We start from the raw sequence: 18,140 nt of genomic DNA, 5'->3' as shown, positions 1-18,140 counted from the left end.
TCGGTAAATATATATTAAAATTCTGTATGATAGGACAAGGATAAACAGGGTAAATTAGACATAAACATAAACAGGAACAAGAACAAAAACTATGTACATTAAAAAGGTAATATATATTAAATATCTGTATGTATAGGCAAGGATAAACAGGTAAATGTAGACTAAACATAAACAGGAACAAGAACAAAAAACTATGTACATATAAAAGGTAAATATATAATAAATATGTATGTATAGGCAAGGATAAACAGGTTATGTAGACATAAACATAAACAGGAACAAGAACAAAAACTATGTACATATAAAAAGGTAAATATATATTAAATATCTGTATGTATAGACAAGGATAAACCGGTAAATGTAGACATAAACATAAACAGGAACAAGAACAAAAACTATGTACAATTAAAAAGGTAAATATATATTAAATATCTGTATGTATAGGCAAGGATAAACAGGTAAATGTGGACATAAACATAAACAGGAACAAGAACAAAAACTATGTACATATAAAAAGGTAAATATATATTAAATATCTGTATGTATAGGCAAGGATAATAAAAATGTTTACACTGTGTAACAGTGCACACACATGACACATTATTTAATTACAGTTACTAAATGTCGCAGTACTGCACCTGCCGTGTTTGTCCTGCAGGGGACAGACCTGAGTCGCCGGTCTCCCAGCAACAGAGTGTAAATAACCGGGGTGTTATTTTTGCTGTTGGCTAGCAGTGAGCATGTCAGAGCAGCGGAGAAATGAATGAAACGCTGCTTTGACTCTGGTTATTTAATGAGCTAGCTGAAGGGAGCGTCGGGTACACACTGGGAAGCAAGATACCGAGGCTAAATCACAAGGTAAAAATCTACCTCTAACACAAAGTACGAGCTAAGGTTACGCGACATCGTCACCAGCTAGCATATTAGCTCGAACTACGCCAGCTAAAGTCTTGTTTACTTGGCGCCGTCTCGTGTTTGTGTGTGCATGTTTTGTACAAAAACTCAAGACACAGAGCAGTTGTCTAACGTCAGATGCCGCCTGTGTGGATACAGAAAGCTGAAGTAATCAGTGGCTACACGTTAGCTCGGGCTGGCTAGAGATTAACTAAGTAGCCGTTAGCGGATGTTAATTACGAACCCAGCGAGAGCTCGCTAAGCACGTTAGCCTAAGCTACGACTAGCGAATAAAAACCCACCAGATAATGCTACTACTGTTTGCTCATAGCCGCAGGCAGCCATTGCTGTGAGGCTAATAAACACAGACGTCTCCTCTACACGTTAAACTGGGTTATATGTCTTTTTTTTTTAGGAGATGGAGGGCGTTAATTAGCTCAGCTAGCTACGTTTGAAACTGTCGAGTGTGTCTCAGAAAACAGTGTCAGAGCACGTCAGACGAGCCATTTATACATTAACATCTTGTACCCGGAGAAAAGAAGTGATTGAAGATTTCAGTGTAGAGAGAGGTGCGCAACTAGTGATGGGAAGTTCGGGTCTTTTTAGGGAGCCGGTTCATTTGACTCAGAGTCTGCACTTTCGGCTCACAAACGACTCTTTTTTTGTTTTTATCGCTTACACCTTCAATAATTCAGCCATATTTCAGCTGTTTTGACTTGTGGTTTATGTGTGTACACCTCACTAAATTATTCAATACATTCTTTGTACTGACAAAAGTTAAAAAAAATTACATTTTCTAATTATAGTAAAATGCTGTAGCCAATTGTTTTCATTGTATTTACAGACCGTTTTAACTCTCTGAAGCCGCCCAATCGATGCACTGACCTCTCTGCTACACAAAGCAGATAGTAACACTTTGAAAAACTTAAGCATAGAAGCTGTTGTCACTGGCTCTTTGAACCGGCTCGTTCACGTCTGACACATCACTATGCACAACTACTCCTCTGGGAATCTCCCTACATGCTTCAGTTGTTGATGTAAACCTCCAGGACTATGATATATGCAAAAGAAGGTGTTTAGTATAACTCTGCTAACGGTTCATGCCTCTGTTCTTTTATAGATCAGGCAGCTGATGGTTGCTGGCTAGCCAATGGGGCTGTTTGACAAGTTGGTAGGATGGCTGGGGCTGAAGAAGGAGGTCAATGTGCTGTGTCTCGGTCTGGACAACAGTGGCAAGACCACCATCATCAACCACCTCAAGCCCACTAATGTAAGTCTACACAGCGTTTCAAAAGACTAAGATAGCATACGTTTCTGACAGAAGTAATGCCAGAAATGACGTGCACATTCATATTCTACACTACAGCCTTTGTTTGTTTGTTCTACATTATATTGCCTAGAATTTTCTACAGTTCACCCATGCATTGTTTACAAGTTAGCCATGTAACAATAAAGTTGAATCTAATATAATGTTGATAATCTGTTGCTTAACATATTGTATTTGTTTTTCAGGCTCAGGCACAAGACATTGTCCCCACCATTGGCTTCAGCATAGAGAAGTTCAAGACATCCAGGTAATTGTTCATAATACATAAAAATAATGTCTGTCACCTTCTCATAGTTGCATATTTCTGTCTCAGGTGAACAGATGTGATGCATTATTTTGTGTTTTATACACTTCTCTTCTCTTCTTGTAGTCTTTCCTTCACAGTGTTCGACATGTCGGGCCAAGGCAGATACAGAAACCTCTGGGAACATTACTACAAGTGAGTGTGCCAGTGCTGCAAAACACATCAATCCTGTTTGGCCTTTATAGAAATATTAACTCCTGTGATCTCTTTGTGCTTGTCAGAGAAGGCCAGGCCATCATATTTGTCATCGATAGTGCGGACAAACTGAGGATGGTAGTAGCCAAAGAAGAGCTGGACACATTACTAAACCACCCTGGTGCGTTCATACATTTAATCGTGGATATTAAACTTTGGTGTGAATCTCTGCCCTGTTAACTGTCGTCTGTGTCTCCTCCTTTCCCCGTTGTTCAGTATGAACTTGTCTGAGCATTCTGTAAAGACAAGTGTTACTATTATAGATCAGTGAGCACACATGTTGTTTTGGCAGGGTAAAACTGAATGACATGACCAACAACTACTTTCTAACACTAACCGTCCAGCTTCATCCCTCTCGCTCTCGCCACAGACATTAAACACAGGAGGATCCCCATCCTGTTCTTCGCTAACAAGATGGATGTCAGAGACGCTCTGTCTTCAGTCAAAGTCTCACAGCTCCTGTGTTTGGAGAACATCAAAGACAAACCCTGGCACATCTGGTATGAACATAAACACATACCTGTTACTTACCCAGTACGCATGCATGCAAATGCCATTGAGAAAAGAGTGTTGCAGTATTGACCCCACACCTCCACTATCAGAGGCACCAAAACACAGCTGTTTTGTAGTCACAGCTTTGCAGTGAGTGTGGTTACATGCATGTAGTAAAGTCATTTGTCATATAAAGGTCAGTTATTTGTCATATTTGGGTGATGATGTTTATATGGACTTGGGATTATTTCCCCACAGTGTATTGAGAAATATGTGTACTTTACTCTACTGGAAACAACCTGTAACACTGTGTGAGTCAGAGCTGATGTTTAACATGAACGATCATGAAATAAACAACAAATGCTATACTTTTCACAGCAACCTGATAAAAGCATTGTGATTTCATTAGACACTTTCAGGCGTCATTTTTAAAATATGATGTGTCGATGTGTTTCAGTGCCACCGATGCGCTGAAAGGAGAAGGTTTACAGGAGGGAGTGGACTGGTTACAAGGTGAGGAGACCGTTCACATGAATGAAAGTGAGAGCGTAATGAGCTGAGCCCACAGTGCGGTGTGGTCAACATTATTACATTTTGTCAGTATATCAGTTGAAGAAAACTTCCATATATAAAGTATTGAGTTTAGAGCAGAATAACAGGAACGTTCCATCTTTTAGTTAGCATCTCAAGCTTATCTGTGGACATAAAAATGTTATTTTATTCATGGGTCAATCCTAGAGAAGATCTTAAATGAATATGCTGTGTTTTGTTTTGGACTGAATTAGTTGTTTAACTTCAAGTTTAACTTTAGCCACCAGGTTTAGGTGACTAGGATTATTATTACTTAATTTATAGTTCCATTACACTCGATATAATGGTCTCATCGTGTTTACTTGGTTATTACGCCTTTGGTTCTTAAGTAGCTGAGCGAGCCACTCTGAAGCAACAGTGCAGTACGTCGATGAAAACTTTGTTTCTTCAGATTCATCATCTCCAGACTTTTGGCTACTCATCTACTGAGAAGACTGGTGCTGATATCAGACCTTTTTGAAAAGGAATACTCAGTCTGAAGTCCATCTCTTCAGTAACAAAACCTCAAGTGTCAAGGCTTCAAATGTGGCCTTGAAAAGTTGATAGGTAGTTCAGTTGTGGGGCATGGTGGCAGCAGTAATCAGTTTGGATTCACAGCATTTACAGTGAAGTCGAAACAGCCATAAAAACGTCATCTGTCTCTCCACATGCTCAGTCTTTTGTGCTGATGAACTGTGTTTCTCGTGTTTTTCCAGATCAAATCAAAACAATGAGAACGTGAGGGCATGAAGAAGGACACGCAGAAAGTAGCAGCATCCGTGGAGGTCTTCTAAAAGATGGGTTGACCCTGTTTTCAGAGGTACCATGGGATAGTAACCTTTTTTATGTGGTGTTTAGTGGTTACCTCGATTCTCTGATACCAGTAATAACAGTCAAACGCATCCAGTGACACGAATTACAAATGGAAAATTGATAAAATGAGCTCATTCATTTTGGAAAGAGTCCTACTTTTCCATACAAGCTTTTTAACGAGGCAGCAACGTCTTACAAAGACGGAAAATTGTATTTCCATTCATATCATTCCTCTTATTTTCTCAATATCTTTGTCTAACAGGCTCACAGGGATTGTGATGAACTAAGTTGTGGTAGAAGCTGTCATCATTTTAGGGATCATGAATATCTGGGATGTCTCAAAGAAAAGACATATCGTTGGGTGGTGTGTAATCCCTTAAACTATCCCCTGTGTCCATCAAATGGTATCTGCCAGCTTCCCTAAAGAGGCGACATGTTTAATGTGTCAGGCTCTCTGTATCTAACGGGCAAATACAAAATGATCTGGAATGGAAAAAAATATTTTTAGTTCTGAAATATGCCAAACTGTCTCTCAGGGTGCACACAGTTATTTGCATTTGAAGCGTCCCAACACTTACATGCAGACACCGCCTTTCCAACATGCATATAATATAGGTCCATCTCAGTGTAACGTTAAAAACAGTTATTACACCTTTACTGCAGCTAACACTTCATGCAACTTCGCTCATGTCTGAATAAAGTTGCTCTTTTTTGAGTAGCTGTGAAAATATATTTTGCATATTAAAGACGAAAGGTTAGATTTTGTCGTACGTATCGTTACTTGTGGCTCATAGTTCATATTTAGCAAACTTAGCTGTAACAAGTGAATAATAAAGTGAATGTGAATTTATTAGCCTGCTGCATTTTAAAAGCTTTTTTTATTTATCTTCGCCTTATTTCATCGCTCAAACAAAACAAACAAAATGCTTCTTACAATATGAATCACACGGTACTTCATTCATTCAAAGGCAGACCACCAAGTTTTTAATGCAACCCTTTGATCTTCAATCTCTGACTGAAAGCTTGCATTAAAATCCACTTCTGTACACATCAGAGTGTGTGTGTGTGTGTGTGTGTGTGTGTGTGTGTGTGTGTGTGTGTGCATGCGTCTGCGTGCGTGCGTCTGAGTGTGTGGTGGCTTTTCGGGTTTTGTCGAGCTCCGTCACCTCAATCAAGCTTTATAGCAAGTGAGAGGTGTTTCACTGTTTATGAGTAGTTTAAAAGCAAAAAAAGAAAAAATGTATGATCAAAATATTAGTGTTATATTTTATATATCTGTGGTATGTTGTTTATAAGCGTCTCGTATGTTAAACATATTTTTAGTTCTATAAATATTACATAAACGCCTTGTCACACTCGAAGCAGAAAGTCAGGGTATGATATTTTTATAACGGGGTCCTTACAGTCCTGTTTACAGCAAATCCTGGATGTTTGAAACTGACTTTGTTCATAGTTTAAAATATAATAAGTGTAGAATGTTACAGAGGGCTGGATAGGACGAAACAATCCTGATTAGTTCTGTAAGTTGTGAATGAATAAAGGGTCAATTCACAGATTTATTTCATGTCTAACACATTTTAGAAAAGTGCTCATGTGATCATTTACACGAGGTCAGGCGGTCAAACATCTTTTCGTCCTGAAAGTTGTGTGTCACTGTACTGTAATGTTTTCATTGTGAGGAGACGTTTACAGTTGGGGATTGGTCTGTATGTTACATGTTTTTAATACTGCTACCACTGGGGGACACCCAAGTTTAAAATATTCAAATTCTACTCATTGTACCGTCACATTGATTTTGTAATCATCTATTTCAAACCGTTAAGACATTTCAGTGGTGATTTACCGGGAGGACGTTTCAACTCTCTCCACATTTTTCAAACAAGAAGAGGGTCCTCATTTCCTGTCCACAACACATCTATTTCAAAACAAAGACCTTCCTCCAAACTGTGTCATCAAATGAGCTGTATTTATTTATTTATAGTGTTTTGTTTGTTACACTGTATGTGTTCATTTTCAAAGAATAAACACTATGGAAAATGAATCTTGTGTGATGATTTGGCTTCGTGTTATCAGTGGATCTTCTCTCTCCTTCTGTGTCTCTCGCTGACATCTTGAGCACTGCCAACAACAGCTGCTCATTAAACCTGGAGTCCTTGGACCCTGAACAGTTTATTTGGTTAAACATAAACACTCATTTACACATTCTGAAGATCCCTCATATAATGCAGCACGCTGCTTCATTTTTGTAATTATGTTTTGTTACTGTATATGTTGATATGATAAAATGATTAAGGAACAAGTGTTTGTGGCTCGTACAAATGCAGCTCCAGCGTTCAGTGTCGAGGTCACGTGTTAGCCATCTGTCAAACATGCAGTTAGGAACCTTTCCAGCTGTCTTCCGGATGTTTTGGAGTTTGGCATCTGTATTACTCAGCCAAGTAAACTATCTTCTCATTAATTCACTTTTTAAAGTGTTTATATTTGTCTTTTTTTTTTTGCTTGGTAAGTTGAGAAGAAGATTAACTTTATTCATCCCTTAATGTGGTGAGACAGAGGGATGGACAGCCATGTAGCTACACCCTGGGAGGAGTTTGGGGTTCAGTGCCTTGCTCAAGGAGGTGAAACTGGCACCTCTCCAGCTACCACACCACGCTTTGTACTGTGGTTGACGCTGGACTTGAACCAGCGACCATCCAGGTCCCAAAGCCAAGTCCATATGGACTAAGCTACCCACACCAAAGTAGTGAAAACAGATTAAATGTGGTATTCTTTATAAAACCAAACATCTGAAGTCAATATTACGTCACATTATGACATAACCAACAGATGCAGAGAAATCAACCATTGCAGTGATATCAAGATAAAAAAAGAAATGATGATTCAGTCCCATCAGCTGGTATGATTCTGATCAATTCAAACATCTTATAGCAAAGAAAACCTTCAACCAAATATTTAAGCATATTTATATGGACATAATGTGAGCATCTGTCCATAGTGCTGAAACAGCTCTGACCAGAAGAGGGCGCTGTGCGCGTTTAGCGCTTAAAATAAGCTTGTCACGCTTTCTCTTGATGAGTAAACACCTCAGCCATCTTTAGTGAAAACTTCTCCCTTACACTGTTTGTGCGCGCGCGCGCGTGCGTGCGTATGTATATGCGTGCGCGCGCACCACTCAGACTATATCATTAAATCTCTGCGCTGCTCTTCAGGATCCATCCTAATTGGATGGCTGTCAGTTTTGACAAGAGTATTCCAGATTAAAGGACTTGAGGCAGCAGAGGCCATTAAGTAGACGCAGTTCATTGATATGTATCCTGGAGGGAAAGTGGCAGACACAGTACACTTAAATGATTTCTAATTGCTCAAAGGTGAAGAGAAATGGTCCATGTTGGGAAAAGATAAAAGGAGGAAGAGGTAGACGTGTCGAATTAGTGTAAAATACTCAAATAAAAAATGGATGAGGATTAAATGTAAGTTGTTTTGTTGTTGTTTTTATTAATAAATGTGACCCTTCTCCTGTGCAGAGCAAAGATGGCATCGTCAGTGCGGCTTCTCAACCTTCTCAGTCGCTTCAGAACTGTTTCTGTGCAGCAAAGTTAATTGCAGTTGTAAGGGAAAATGCCGACTGGGCAGAGAGTGACAGCGGATGAAAGGCCACATGAAGTATGGCTGCGCAATTAGGAGGCTGTTACGCACAGAGTTTGAAGGAACAGCAGCCACGTGAAGCTAAAACTCCTCCACAAAATATTAATGCAATGCCCAAAAATGGAAAGTTGGTATCACAATTCACGTCATGTCATTCATCCCTGCGCCATCCATCCCTGTTATTGAGTAAAGGAATCTTTTCCAGCCTCCTCCAGTCAGATCAGCCGGTACACTGTGACGTGTTTCCATGCAAGGTGCTCATTAAGAGGGACGTTTGGTTTCTCTGACGCGCGTGTGAGTCTTCTGACGGTACCTACCCCCCTTATAAACCTCAGTAAGTCACCCGGGAGACCTCCACCAACGTTTCATTTAACTCTTCCTCGCGGTGCCAAAGAGAGGACGAGGCTCTTAATAAACCGTCCAACGGCTGTGCTCCTGTTTCCTGCCTCAGCTGCACAGCACGGAAACACTTGAGGTGAGTTTTGTGTTTGTTTCTGAGCTTTTGTAAAGTGTTTAGGTTCTTTTTTTTTTTTAAGATTAGAGGATGTCTTATTCAGTCGAATAGAGATCTTTAGGTGGCAATGCATTATATACAATATGATTTGGATAAGGCTGTCTAAACCCAAGGTTGGTTATGGGGTTTTTTTTTAATCATAAATGTCGTGCGTAATTTGAATTTTACGCACAAGTGTCCGGATGGAAGGACACAAGGAGAGATAGAAAAGAGAGAAAGCAAGGTCACAAACTAAAGTACCAGCTGTGATTATTTAAAAATCAATTCTCTCAGATTTGTTTGATTTATTTTCAATCATGTGGGAAATTATTCACATTTCTTTAAACTAGGCAATTTATAGTCTTTACCTGCTGCATGTCTTTGCGTGAAGGGCAAAAAAAAAAAAAAAGAGAGAGAAAGTCGAGCTTCCAGGTTTCCTTTTAATACATTTTCACTTTCCTCATTTTGATAGAGTGACAATCACCACAAATGAGAATTGAAAGTCATATTTCAGGAGAAGAGCGCATGACGTGTATTAAAACAGCAGAGCAAAGCAGAGGAAGTGATTTCTTTTGGATTATTCTTTTCATATTTTCTATTTCAACACGTCTATTGTGGATAAACGAACCATAGAGGTCAAAATGTTTGCCCGTATCCGTTTTAGTCCAACTGTCCAGACGCAGAAAAGTAAATGCTCTCGTTTTTCTCCGTGCGTCAAGCAGGTCTCCATGCCCTCCCGTTCCTAGCGGAAGACCGGTGCGACAATGACCATCCATGTAGAGGGGCTTGTGGCTATCGCGGTCTTCTATCTACTGATTCTGTTCGTGGGCATCTGGGCGGCATGGAAGAACAAACACTCCGGGGAGGCGGAAGGCACCGACCGCAGCGAGACCATCATGGTAGGAGGGAGAGACATCGGGTTATTCGTCGGTGGATTTACCATGACAGGTGAAGTTTTATATTTATTGCTCAGTAACAGTGATTTTAGCAGACTTGACTGTTTAAAAAAATATTCAAATGAGCACACAAGTTTTTTTTTCCTTCTTAGAACATGTGAATAATCAGCTGTTGGAGTTTGATCACTCTCTTTTCTCTAATGTAGTGTAGGCTTCTTTTTTATTCAGAAATCTGTGCCAGCGTTTTGCATTTTGCTCTCCATCAGTTGTAAATCAATGTCTTTGATTCAAAATTGACTTGCTTTGCCAAAGTGACTCATCACATAGATTTTTTTTTCTCCATGGATGACACATAATTTTAAGAATAAGTGTAAGCAACAAAGGCTCCTCTTTGATCTGATTTAGTGACATTTGTGTCTGTGTGCGTTGTGTGTGATTTGCAGCGACTTGGGTTGGAGGAGGATACATCAATGGCACAGCTGAGTATGTGTATCTACCAGATTATGGCTTGGCTTGGGCACAAGCTCCTTTTGGATATGCCCTCAGTCTTGTTGTAGGTGAGTGGTGCTGTGTGTAAAAATACATACAGGTGTGATATCACTTATAAGCACTATATTATCACTTGTAATAAAAAAGGACTTATTGACCACGTACATGGTTGAAATGGTTGGTTTGATTTCCCTCTGCCCATGAAAATCCTTGTTAAGTCTTATTCCTGTTTGTTCAAGTATCAGCCTCTTTTTTTATGGTGTGTTTTTTTATGGTTTTGTCAATTTTAACTATTCCAGTCTAGATTTAGGGGTCATCTCTAAGGATCTGGATTGTGGGTGTCTCAGGTCTCAGCTGTAATGTGTCCACTCTCTGTCCCAGGTGGGCTTTTTTTTGCTAAGCCCATGCGCTCACGAGGTTACGTCACCATGTTGGACCCGTTTCAGCAGCTGTACGGGAAGCGTATGGGTGGCCTCCTCTTCATACCTGCACTCATGGGTGAGATCTTCTGGTCTGCTGCCATCTTGTCCGCCCTTGGTAAGTTCCTGTCGATGACTAAATAAAAGATTCCTCATCAAACTTTTGTGTCTGTATGATGTTGCAGTGGTCACAATATCTTTTCAACCGTTTGTTTGTGACCTCAGGCGCTACTCTGAGTGTCATCGTGGACATCAACATCAAGATGTCAGTGGTGATCTCTGCACTCATTGCAATCTTTTACACCCTTGTTGGAGGACTTTACTCTGTGGCCTACACAGATGTCGTACAGCTCTTCTGTATCTTTGTTGGCCTGGTAGGTTCACCTTGAGCAGAAGTCAGAAGTAGTAGAACACCAACTTGTGTGATTATTTACCCTTCTTGAGTAAATTTACTACATTTTGTTGCATCAAACTTTTGACATTGACTCAAATTATGCCAAGTCACGCCAAGAATAATGCACAAACGTAGTCAAACACACTTCTCTAAAGTGACATGAAATAAGACTTGAAATTATAAGTAAGATTGGATAGATGCATAAATAAAGAGCTAACTGTACTTGTTTCTGTCCGTCTGCAGTGGATCAGTGTCCCCTTTGCTTTGACCAACCCTGCGGTGTCAGACATTACTGTTACTGCAGTGAAGCAGGTGTACCAGTCACCCTGGAGAGGCACCATTCTCAGGGGCAACACCTGGGTCTGGATCGACAATTTCTGCCTCCTGGTACAGTAACCACAATTTATTAATCTCTCACTTAATCAGAATCGAGCCCTCTGAGACTAAGATCAGTTTTTCACACCGGAAAAAAAAGGTCTTAAAAGATTGTATTGATAAACCATCACGCTGAGACCATTTATTGATTGAATCTTGTAGGTGATAGTGGAGAATTTCATTAGTGATCATTTTAATCATGTATAGTCACGACATCGATGAGGAAGAATACTGAATGCCGCTGCATGTGAGCTGTGGTCATGATGGCCATTTGTCTTTGTTATAAAAAAGTGTTGTAGACATAAAATAAATTAATCTCATCATGAATGTTGTAATCATGAAATGCCATAGTCCCTGCAGGTTGAACAAACATTGTCTAACTCTGCAGTATAGACAGCTCTTTAAGAGTTTCATGTGTTCTGACATTTTTCTGCAAAAACAAACTGAATGAAAACTAGAGCCCAGCCGATATATCATCAAGCCGAATTTTACAGATTTGAATGATTTTAAGCTGATATATCACAGATACATTTGTATCATTGTAATATGTACCATTATGAAAACATTTGGGTAATTAAGATCTATTAATTATGCTCCATCTGTTTTTTTATGTATAGTTATTTATAATATGAGCTAATATAAGAACATAATAGTATAAGAACATGAACTGTAAATTATCGTGCCTTCTTTACATATCTTGCTGTTGTTATCTGTGTCATATTTAGCATCACTGCCAAAAAAAGTCTGTTTATATATAAATACATTTTTGTTTTTGGGGAGTTTATCTTTATCAGAATCGACGATAGAAGGTGTCAAAGCCCTTTGAGGCAAATATTGAGTTTTATGAATAGAACTGCCTTTGCCTCAGTCCTTGAAATGTTTCTCATCCGTCTCTAAATGTACTGCAGATGCTTGGAGGAATTCCCTGGCAGGTGTATTTCCAGAGAGTCCTGTCTGCCTCCTCGGCTACCTACGCCCAGGTCCTCTCCTTCATTGCTGCTTTCGGGTGCCTCGTCATGGCTGTGCCCTCCGTTCTCATTGGTGCCATCGGGGCCTCCACAGGTCAGAGACACATGAGCTTGCATATGCACATGTCTGTGTGTGTGTGGTGTGTATTTGATTGGAGGTGGGAGGTGGCGCGCTGCGGATAGGTCCATGTTGTCCTTAGATCTGAGAGAGCTTGGTAAATAGCAGCTGGTTCACCTCATCCATAATGAAGCAGCAATCCGTTTAATAACCACGCTGCCTGCGTAAATATTGCATTAGAGAGAGGCAAGGGACCCAATTAGAGGTTTGATCTCTAGATTTTTAGGCGTCAGATTCCTCGGTGAACATCTGAACACACAAGTTTACATGTGTGAGCTATAATTACAAACTTAAAATGACAAAAATCACATGCAGTTCAACGTTGCTTATTCCCATTATCAATAATATCTTAATTATTTGAGTTCCAGATTGTTGCAAAACTAATTTATTGTGCCCAAAAGTGTAAAAACAAAGAAAGTAAATTAAAAATGTTTTAATGATTGTGCACATTTGATGCCATTTTGAAACTGTAATACATACGTTTCATACTATATAGCAAGGAGGATATGGCTTAATTTTCTTTATGTCAGTATTATGAATGTTTACTTTACTTACTAATTTTACTCCAATAAATGTTGAAAAGTTGTGTTTCCCTAGAGGTCATGCAGTAATTAATCTATTTATTCATGTCATTTTAAATGTTCATGTTCAATCTTTCTTTGTACAGACTGGAACCAGACATCTTATGGTGCCGTTCCTCCGAAAGACAAGGACGAAGCAGACATGATTCTACCCATCGTGCTCCAACACCTTTGCCCACCATTTGTCTCGTTTTTCGGCCTGGGTGCCGTGTCTGCGGCCGTCATGTCATCTGCAGACTCTTCCATTCTCTCAGCGAGCTCCATGTTTGCGAGGAACATCTACCAGCTCGCCTTTCGGCAGTCGGTAAGTGCACGTGTGTGTCATTTTTACTTTTTAGCTTGTGTTGTTGGCTGTTCTACATATGTCTCAATCTTTGTTTCCACCCCTCTCTGTCTCCTCAGGCGTCTGACCGTGAGATTGTGTGGGTGATGCGTATCACTATCTTTGTATTCGGCGGCCTTGCCACGTTGATGGCCCTGGTTACTGGTACGGTTTATGGCCTGTGGTACCTGAGCTCAGATCTGGTTTATGTCATCATCTTCCCCCAGCTGCTCAGTGTGCTCTTTGTCAAAGGCACCAATACGTACGGCTCGGTGGCTGCCTACCTGTTCGGTTTAGTGCTGCGTATAGGTGGAGGTGAACCCTACCTTGGGCTGCCCCCTTTCATCTACTACCCTGGCTGGACCATTGAGCAGCGGATCCACCACTTGACAGGAGAAACAGAGGATGTTGTCATCCAGAAGTTCCCCTTCAAAACCATCTCCATGCTCGCCTCCTTCCTGGGTAACGTCGCTTTCTCCTACCTTGCAAAGTACCTGTTCGAGAGCGGCAAGATTTCACACAAATACGACATTCTTGACGCGGTGGTGTCCAAGCACAGCGGAGAGATTATGGATAAGACGACGCTTGTAACTCGTGGCAACAACATCGGGCTGTCGGAGATGGCGCCCGTCAAACCGCGGCTGAGCGTGACCTTGGCGGCTGCCTTCACTCGCCGTGACACGCTGCCAACAGAAACAGTGGAAGAGGAGGAGGAGTCCAGCCCTGACTCCTCTCATCATGATGAAGAATGATAAACTCAGGATGTGATTAAGAAAAAGTTAGTCTGACAGAAACTCAAAAAAAGAAGTAACAACTAAGAGACAACAAGCAAATATCCTCAATTGGGACTACAACGTACCACGCCCGGCTGTGGTGATTGGATAGCAGCCCCACATGTCAGGATATATAGTGTAGCAGCTTGCTGATTGTCCAGACATGAAGTTGAAGTACTGTACACCACACACACTCATATAGTACCTATAGATAGTTGAGTTTAGTGTATACTCATTTTATATTAAACTGCAGATGGGTGGAGACAGGTGGAGATAAGAGAAGCTGCGTAAAGTGGTGAAGTATTTGATCAGAAATGTGATGAGGAGTCGAACAGATGACAGGTACTTTATAAGAAGCGACTGACAGCACAACAATAGCTTGGAAGGAGGGAGATTTATTTACCAGTGTAATATCCAATTATATGAATGCAATAACACACACAAACACACATGTACAGCGATTATAATAAAGACCTGACTATGGCAAAGATGATGTAGATGATGGATAAGGATGGAAACGGGATATTTTATAGCTTCAGTGTGTCAAAAAGCAAATAAGTTTATGTTTCATGTAACCTAACTCACATTTGTAGCACTGAAATAATGTTTTGACTGTAATGTCATGAAGTGAAAGACATCAGACACATTAGCCAACACCTAAAGCTAATTTAGTTTGATGCAAATTTTGGACAGGCAATCAGTCTCTCATGTATATAATGAAATTATTACTGATAAACAATGAATCAATGAAAGAAACAATCCATGTATCATGCTGAGTAGAAAATATACAAGCAGTAGTGACGGTAGTTGACTTGAAGCATTAGATAATATTCTCTTTAATGTCATAAGAATCAGTGTAAATTAGTGTTTAAAGTTATCTTGTATCTTAATTGCCTTAATGAAGCTCATGAAAAGAGATTTTCTTTTAATTTCCACAGTTGTGACCGGACTCTGGTCTGACTGCAGCGAACAAAGACTTGAATATGAATGTAACCCCCCCCCCAACAAATTATATTCAGTGGTGTACTTGGACTGCTGTTCGTGTATGTTTCCATTTGTGGTTTTGCAAGTCACGCAGTAACTGTTGCAGAACGATGTGGCGGCAGGTTCTGTTTCACAGATCTGTTCTTCATTTGTTGTTAACAGCAGTGTACAGATTCTTTTCTCTGTGTTGTGTATGTTTGTATAAATATGGAGAGAGGAAAAAAAGAGATATATAGATGACAAATATGGAAGGTTCAAATTTATTCCTATAAGATGGAAAGGATGCTGTCTAAATGTTTATTTATTTTTGATGTCATAAAAGATGAAACAATAAACGAGAACAAATTATGTCAGGAAAATATATAAACTTTTGTAAGAAGATAAAATGGATATTTCACTTTTCTTTTTCGCTGACTCCACTTAATATTAATAATGTGGTTTTACTGATTATTATTCTTCACCCCTTTGCGGTTCAATACGGAAGCCCTAAGCGGTCATACATTTTATTTCCTCTGTTTTCTTGGGATAACAAGCAAGCAATTTGTTTTTTTCGATATCTCAAGTTATTTACGTCATTATGTTAAAATAACAAATGTTGTTTCCGGGATAATGGGGTCATTTTCTCGAAATCTCTAGACAACGAAACTAAATTGTGGCAATTGCAATGTTCTCTTGCTCCTCTGATATTGATGTTTCCTGCAATGATTTAATACACCTGATCCCTTTGTTTTCTCCATATTTCAAAATTTGTTATTTTGTCATAATGACATAACTAACTCGAGACCTTGAGAAAACAAATGAAATGAACCTGAAATAAAATGTATGAAAGTATGACCCTTAGGGCCTCCGTAGTCCAACAATGGCTCAATTAGTTTTGCAACCATATGCGAGTTCTAGGACCCCAGAAGGTTTCAACATTTTGAATAAATAAGATAATAGTATGCATATTGTTTGTTTTTTTTTAGCTTATTGGTCATGATGTTGAAACATCATGATTCTCCAGGGTTGAGGTCTCTTGTGTGGGTTTTACAGCAGTTGACCTTTATGGCAGAACAAAGCTATGGTGACTTGAGATGTTGCATGGGTTCAATCATGAAGTGATTCTTCACTGTCAGATTGTCGCATGTTCATAATTTTTAAATTAAGTTTGTCGCAGTGATATGTCTTTCCTATTCTGTTCATTTTTCTTCTCTTCTTTCCAAGACCTTCGGTAACCTGTTATTGTACGATATCTATATTTAAAAAAAAAAAAAAAAAAACATCTTTCTTTAGAGAACGGCACACATTGAATTTTGCAGCTGGCCCCGGCTCTTTCTTGTCTGTCAGGCCCTTCAGCTAGCTGGATGGTAGACGGAGAAAGAGAACATGTCCGAAAACGTGACTGAAATTACAATCGCTTGGCTTGCATCTTTGTCCCCGTCCGCGGCCACAGTGAAAGACAGCATCTTAAAATAGCTCTCCCTCTCTGGTTATTTACATTACCTTAAGTGCTGTGCTCTCTCTTGTCTGGCACTCGGGGAGGAGCCACGCAAGGGGGGGTGGGTGGGGTTGCTGGTGGTCAGGCAGGGAAGATGGACTTGGGTGGGGTTTAGAGGTGGGTGTAGCTTACTGGCGCCCGTTGCCATTAAATCCAACGCAACCCCGATACGCACATATGACGCAGGTGCCCCACCCATCCACTGCACCTCCTCCCTCCATCACTGGCGTCCTTCTGGACGTCCTTGAGAACTAAGACCAATACCATAAAAAGAACAAGATGGTGGAGAGAGAGAGAGAGTCCCATCTCCATTCATAGAAAGTACCTCAGAGAGCACTCATGATAATTAACAATTATGAAGGAAAACTGTCGCTTGTCCAAAAGCCAATCCATTTATTTACGGCTTTACGTATGTGGAGGGGGTTGGGGGCATGGTCTTTACGTAGGAGTCTCTTCTAGAGAGCATTTGGATGTAAACCAAAACAGATTCATTCATTCAGAATTGCTGGATATATTTAGAACGTTCTGTGATGTCTTTCCAGGAATCATTGATATTCAGCCAGGTCATTACTGCTTTTAATTTTTTAAATAAGAAACCTTGAAGATTTTATAAGCCAGTCTCTCAAACTGATAACTAACCCTCCAAACCTCGCGTACGGCCTAATGTCTAATTAGATGCCAAAAGGAGAACCAGCCAGACTCTACGCTCTGGCCTTTGGACAGACAATATGTTTAAAAATGTGAAACCATTTTTTCCCTTCACTACATTTTATCTCCTGCGGCTATCTGGCTTATTTTCCCAGACCAACCTTAAGAGATAAAAAGGAATTCTTGGAATCAAAGTCCCACTAGAGCACTTTGGATATGAGGAGATGAGATTACGGACAGCAGACAGAGCGAATTCAGATAGACATCTAGAATGTGCTGGAGTCGGGCATAACTTTAGAGAGGGGACTCAAAGCAAGGTGACAGTCCAGGTCTCACACTGCTCGCTGGAAATGTCTTCTGTGAGATGGAATGTCGTTTTTTTTTGTCGTCTCATTTTCGTTTTTAAAAGCTGATCTGAGCCAATTCTCAGAATGGACTAAGCACCAATATTGTTTGCTAAATTTATATCCCAAGTAACACAACTTCAGTTTCATTAGTGTAAAATGACCTGAAAATGAAAATAGTTGTGTTTAGTCCTTTATATCTACAGAGGGAATGGGTCCTTGTCTCCAGAGTCCACCATGAGTTTTGCTCACTGTAGTTTCTCCTACATGTTTATAAGGGGAGAGTGAGGTGAGGTATTCAATTGGTTGCAATCTGCACCTTGACTGCTAGATGTCACTAAAGACTTTTTGGAACCCAAAGAGCTTGACTCATTCCAGCAAATAAAAAGCTATAAATAAATCTCTGCTGCTTCGACTTTGACCTTTTAAAATCTCTCTCTCACAAATTGCCCAACTTTATACAAGAGCAATACAATAGAAGAATGGACTGCCCCTTTAACAGGAGTTGCGTAAATGATGACGTTTAATTTCCCGTGTAGATGTCTGTAACAGTGAGTATGTCAGAGCCTTCAACCCCAGAGAACTTCCATTTGACTCAAACACCCACTGCCACTCAAAC

At 40.0% G+C, this 18,140-nt stretch overlaps 2 protein-coding genes across 4 annotated transcripts; both read left to right on the top strand.

Annotated features, from left to right (window-relative positions):
- The first annotated feature begins 670 nt into the window (after positions 1–670).
- arl6 (ARF like GTPase 6) lies at positions 671–6,636 on the top strand. The gene is made up of 8 exons (XM_010735531.3): positions 671–858; positions 2,015–2,164; positions 2,407–2,468; positions 2,592–2,660; positions 2,747–2,841; positions 3,091–3,220; positions 3,670–3,725; positions 4,499–6,636. Exons 2-8 carry the CDS (start codon positions 2,045–2,047, stop codon positions 4,522–4,524), a joined length of 558 nt encoding a protein of 185 aa, XP_010733833.1. The 5' UTR covers positions 671–858; positions 2,015–2,044; the 3' UTR covers positions 4,525–6,636.
- A 1,972-nt stretch (positions 6,637–8,608) lies between these two features.
- On the top strand, positions 8,609–15,983 carry slc5a7a (solute carrier family 5 member 7a). Of its 3 annotated transcripts, none has more exons than XM_010735519.3 (9): positions 8,609–8,715; positions 9,456–9,681; positions 10,073–10,186; positions 10,500–10,655; positions 10,763–10,911; positions 11,175–11,318; positions 12,215–12,368; positions 13,060–13,277; positions 13,376–15,983. In XM_010735519.3, the coding sequence occupies exons 2-9, from the start codon at positions 9,498–9,500 to the stop codon at positions 14,045–14,047; spliced, it is 1,791 nt and encodes a 596-aa protein (XP_010733821.1). In that variant the 5' UTR covers positions 8,609–8,715; positions 9,456–9,497; the 3' UTR covers positions 14,048–15,983. The 3 variants fall into 3 exon arrangements, with proteins under 3 accessions (XP_010733821.1, XP_019117082.1, XP_027136851.1); XM_019261537.2 differs by having other exon boundaries at positions 9,453–9,681; XM_027281050.1 differs by lacking the exon at positions 8,609–8,715 and adding an exon at positions 9,257–9,368.
- Positions 15,984–18,140: the final 2,157 nt, after the last annotated feature.

The sequence above is a fragment of the Larimichthys crocea genome, chromosome VIII (genome assembly GCF_000972845.2).
Source record: "Larimichthys crocea isolate SSNF chromosome VIII, L_crocea_2.0, whole genome shotgun sequence".
Taxonomy (NCBI): Eukaryota; Metazoa; Chordata; class Actinopteri; family Sciaenidae; genus Larimichthys; species Larimichthys crocea.
This window is presented reverse-complemented; position numbering and strand designations above follow the sequence as displayed.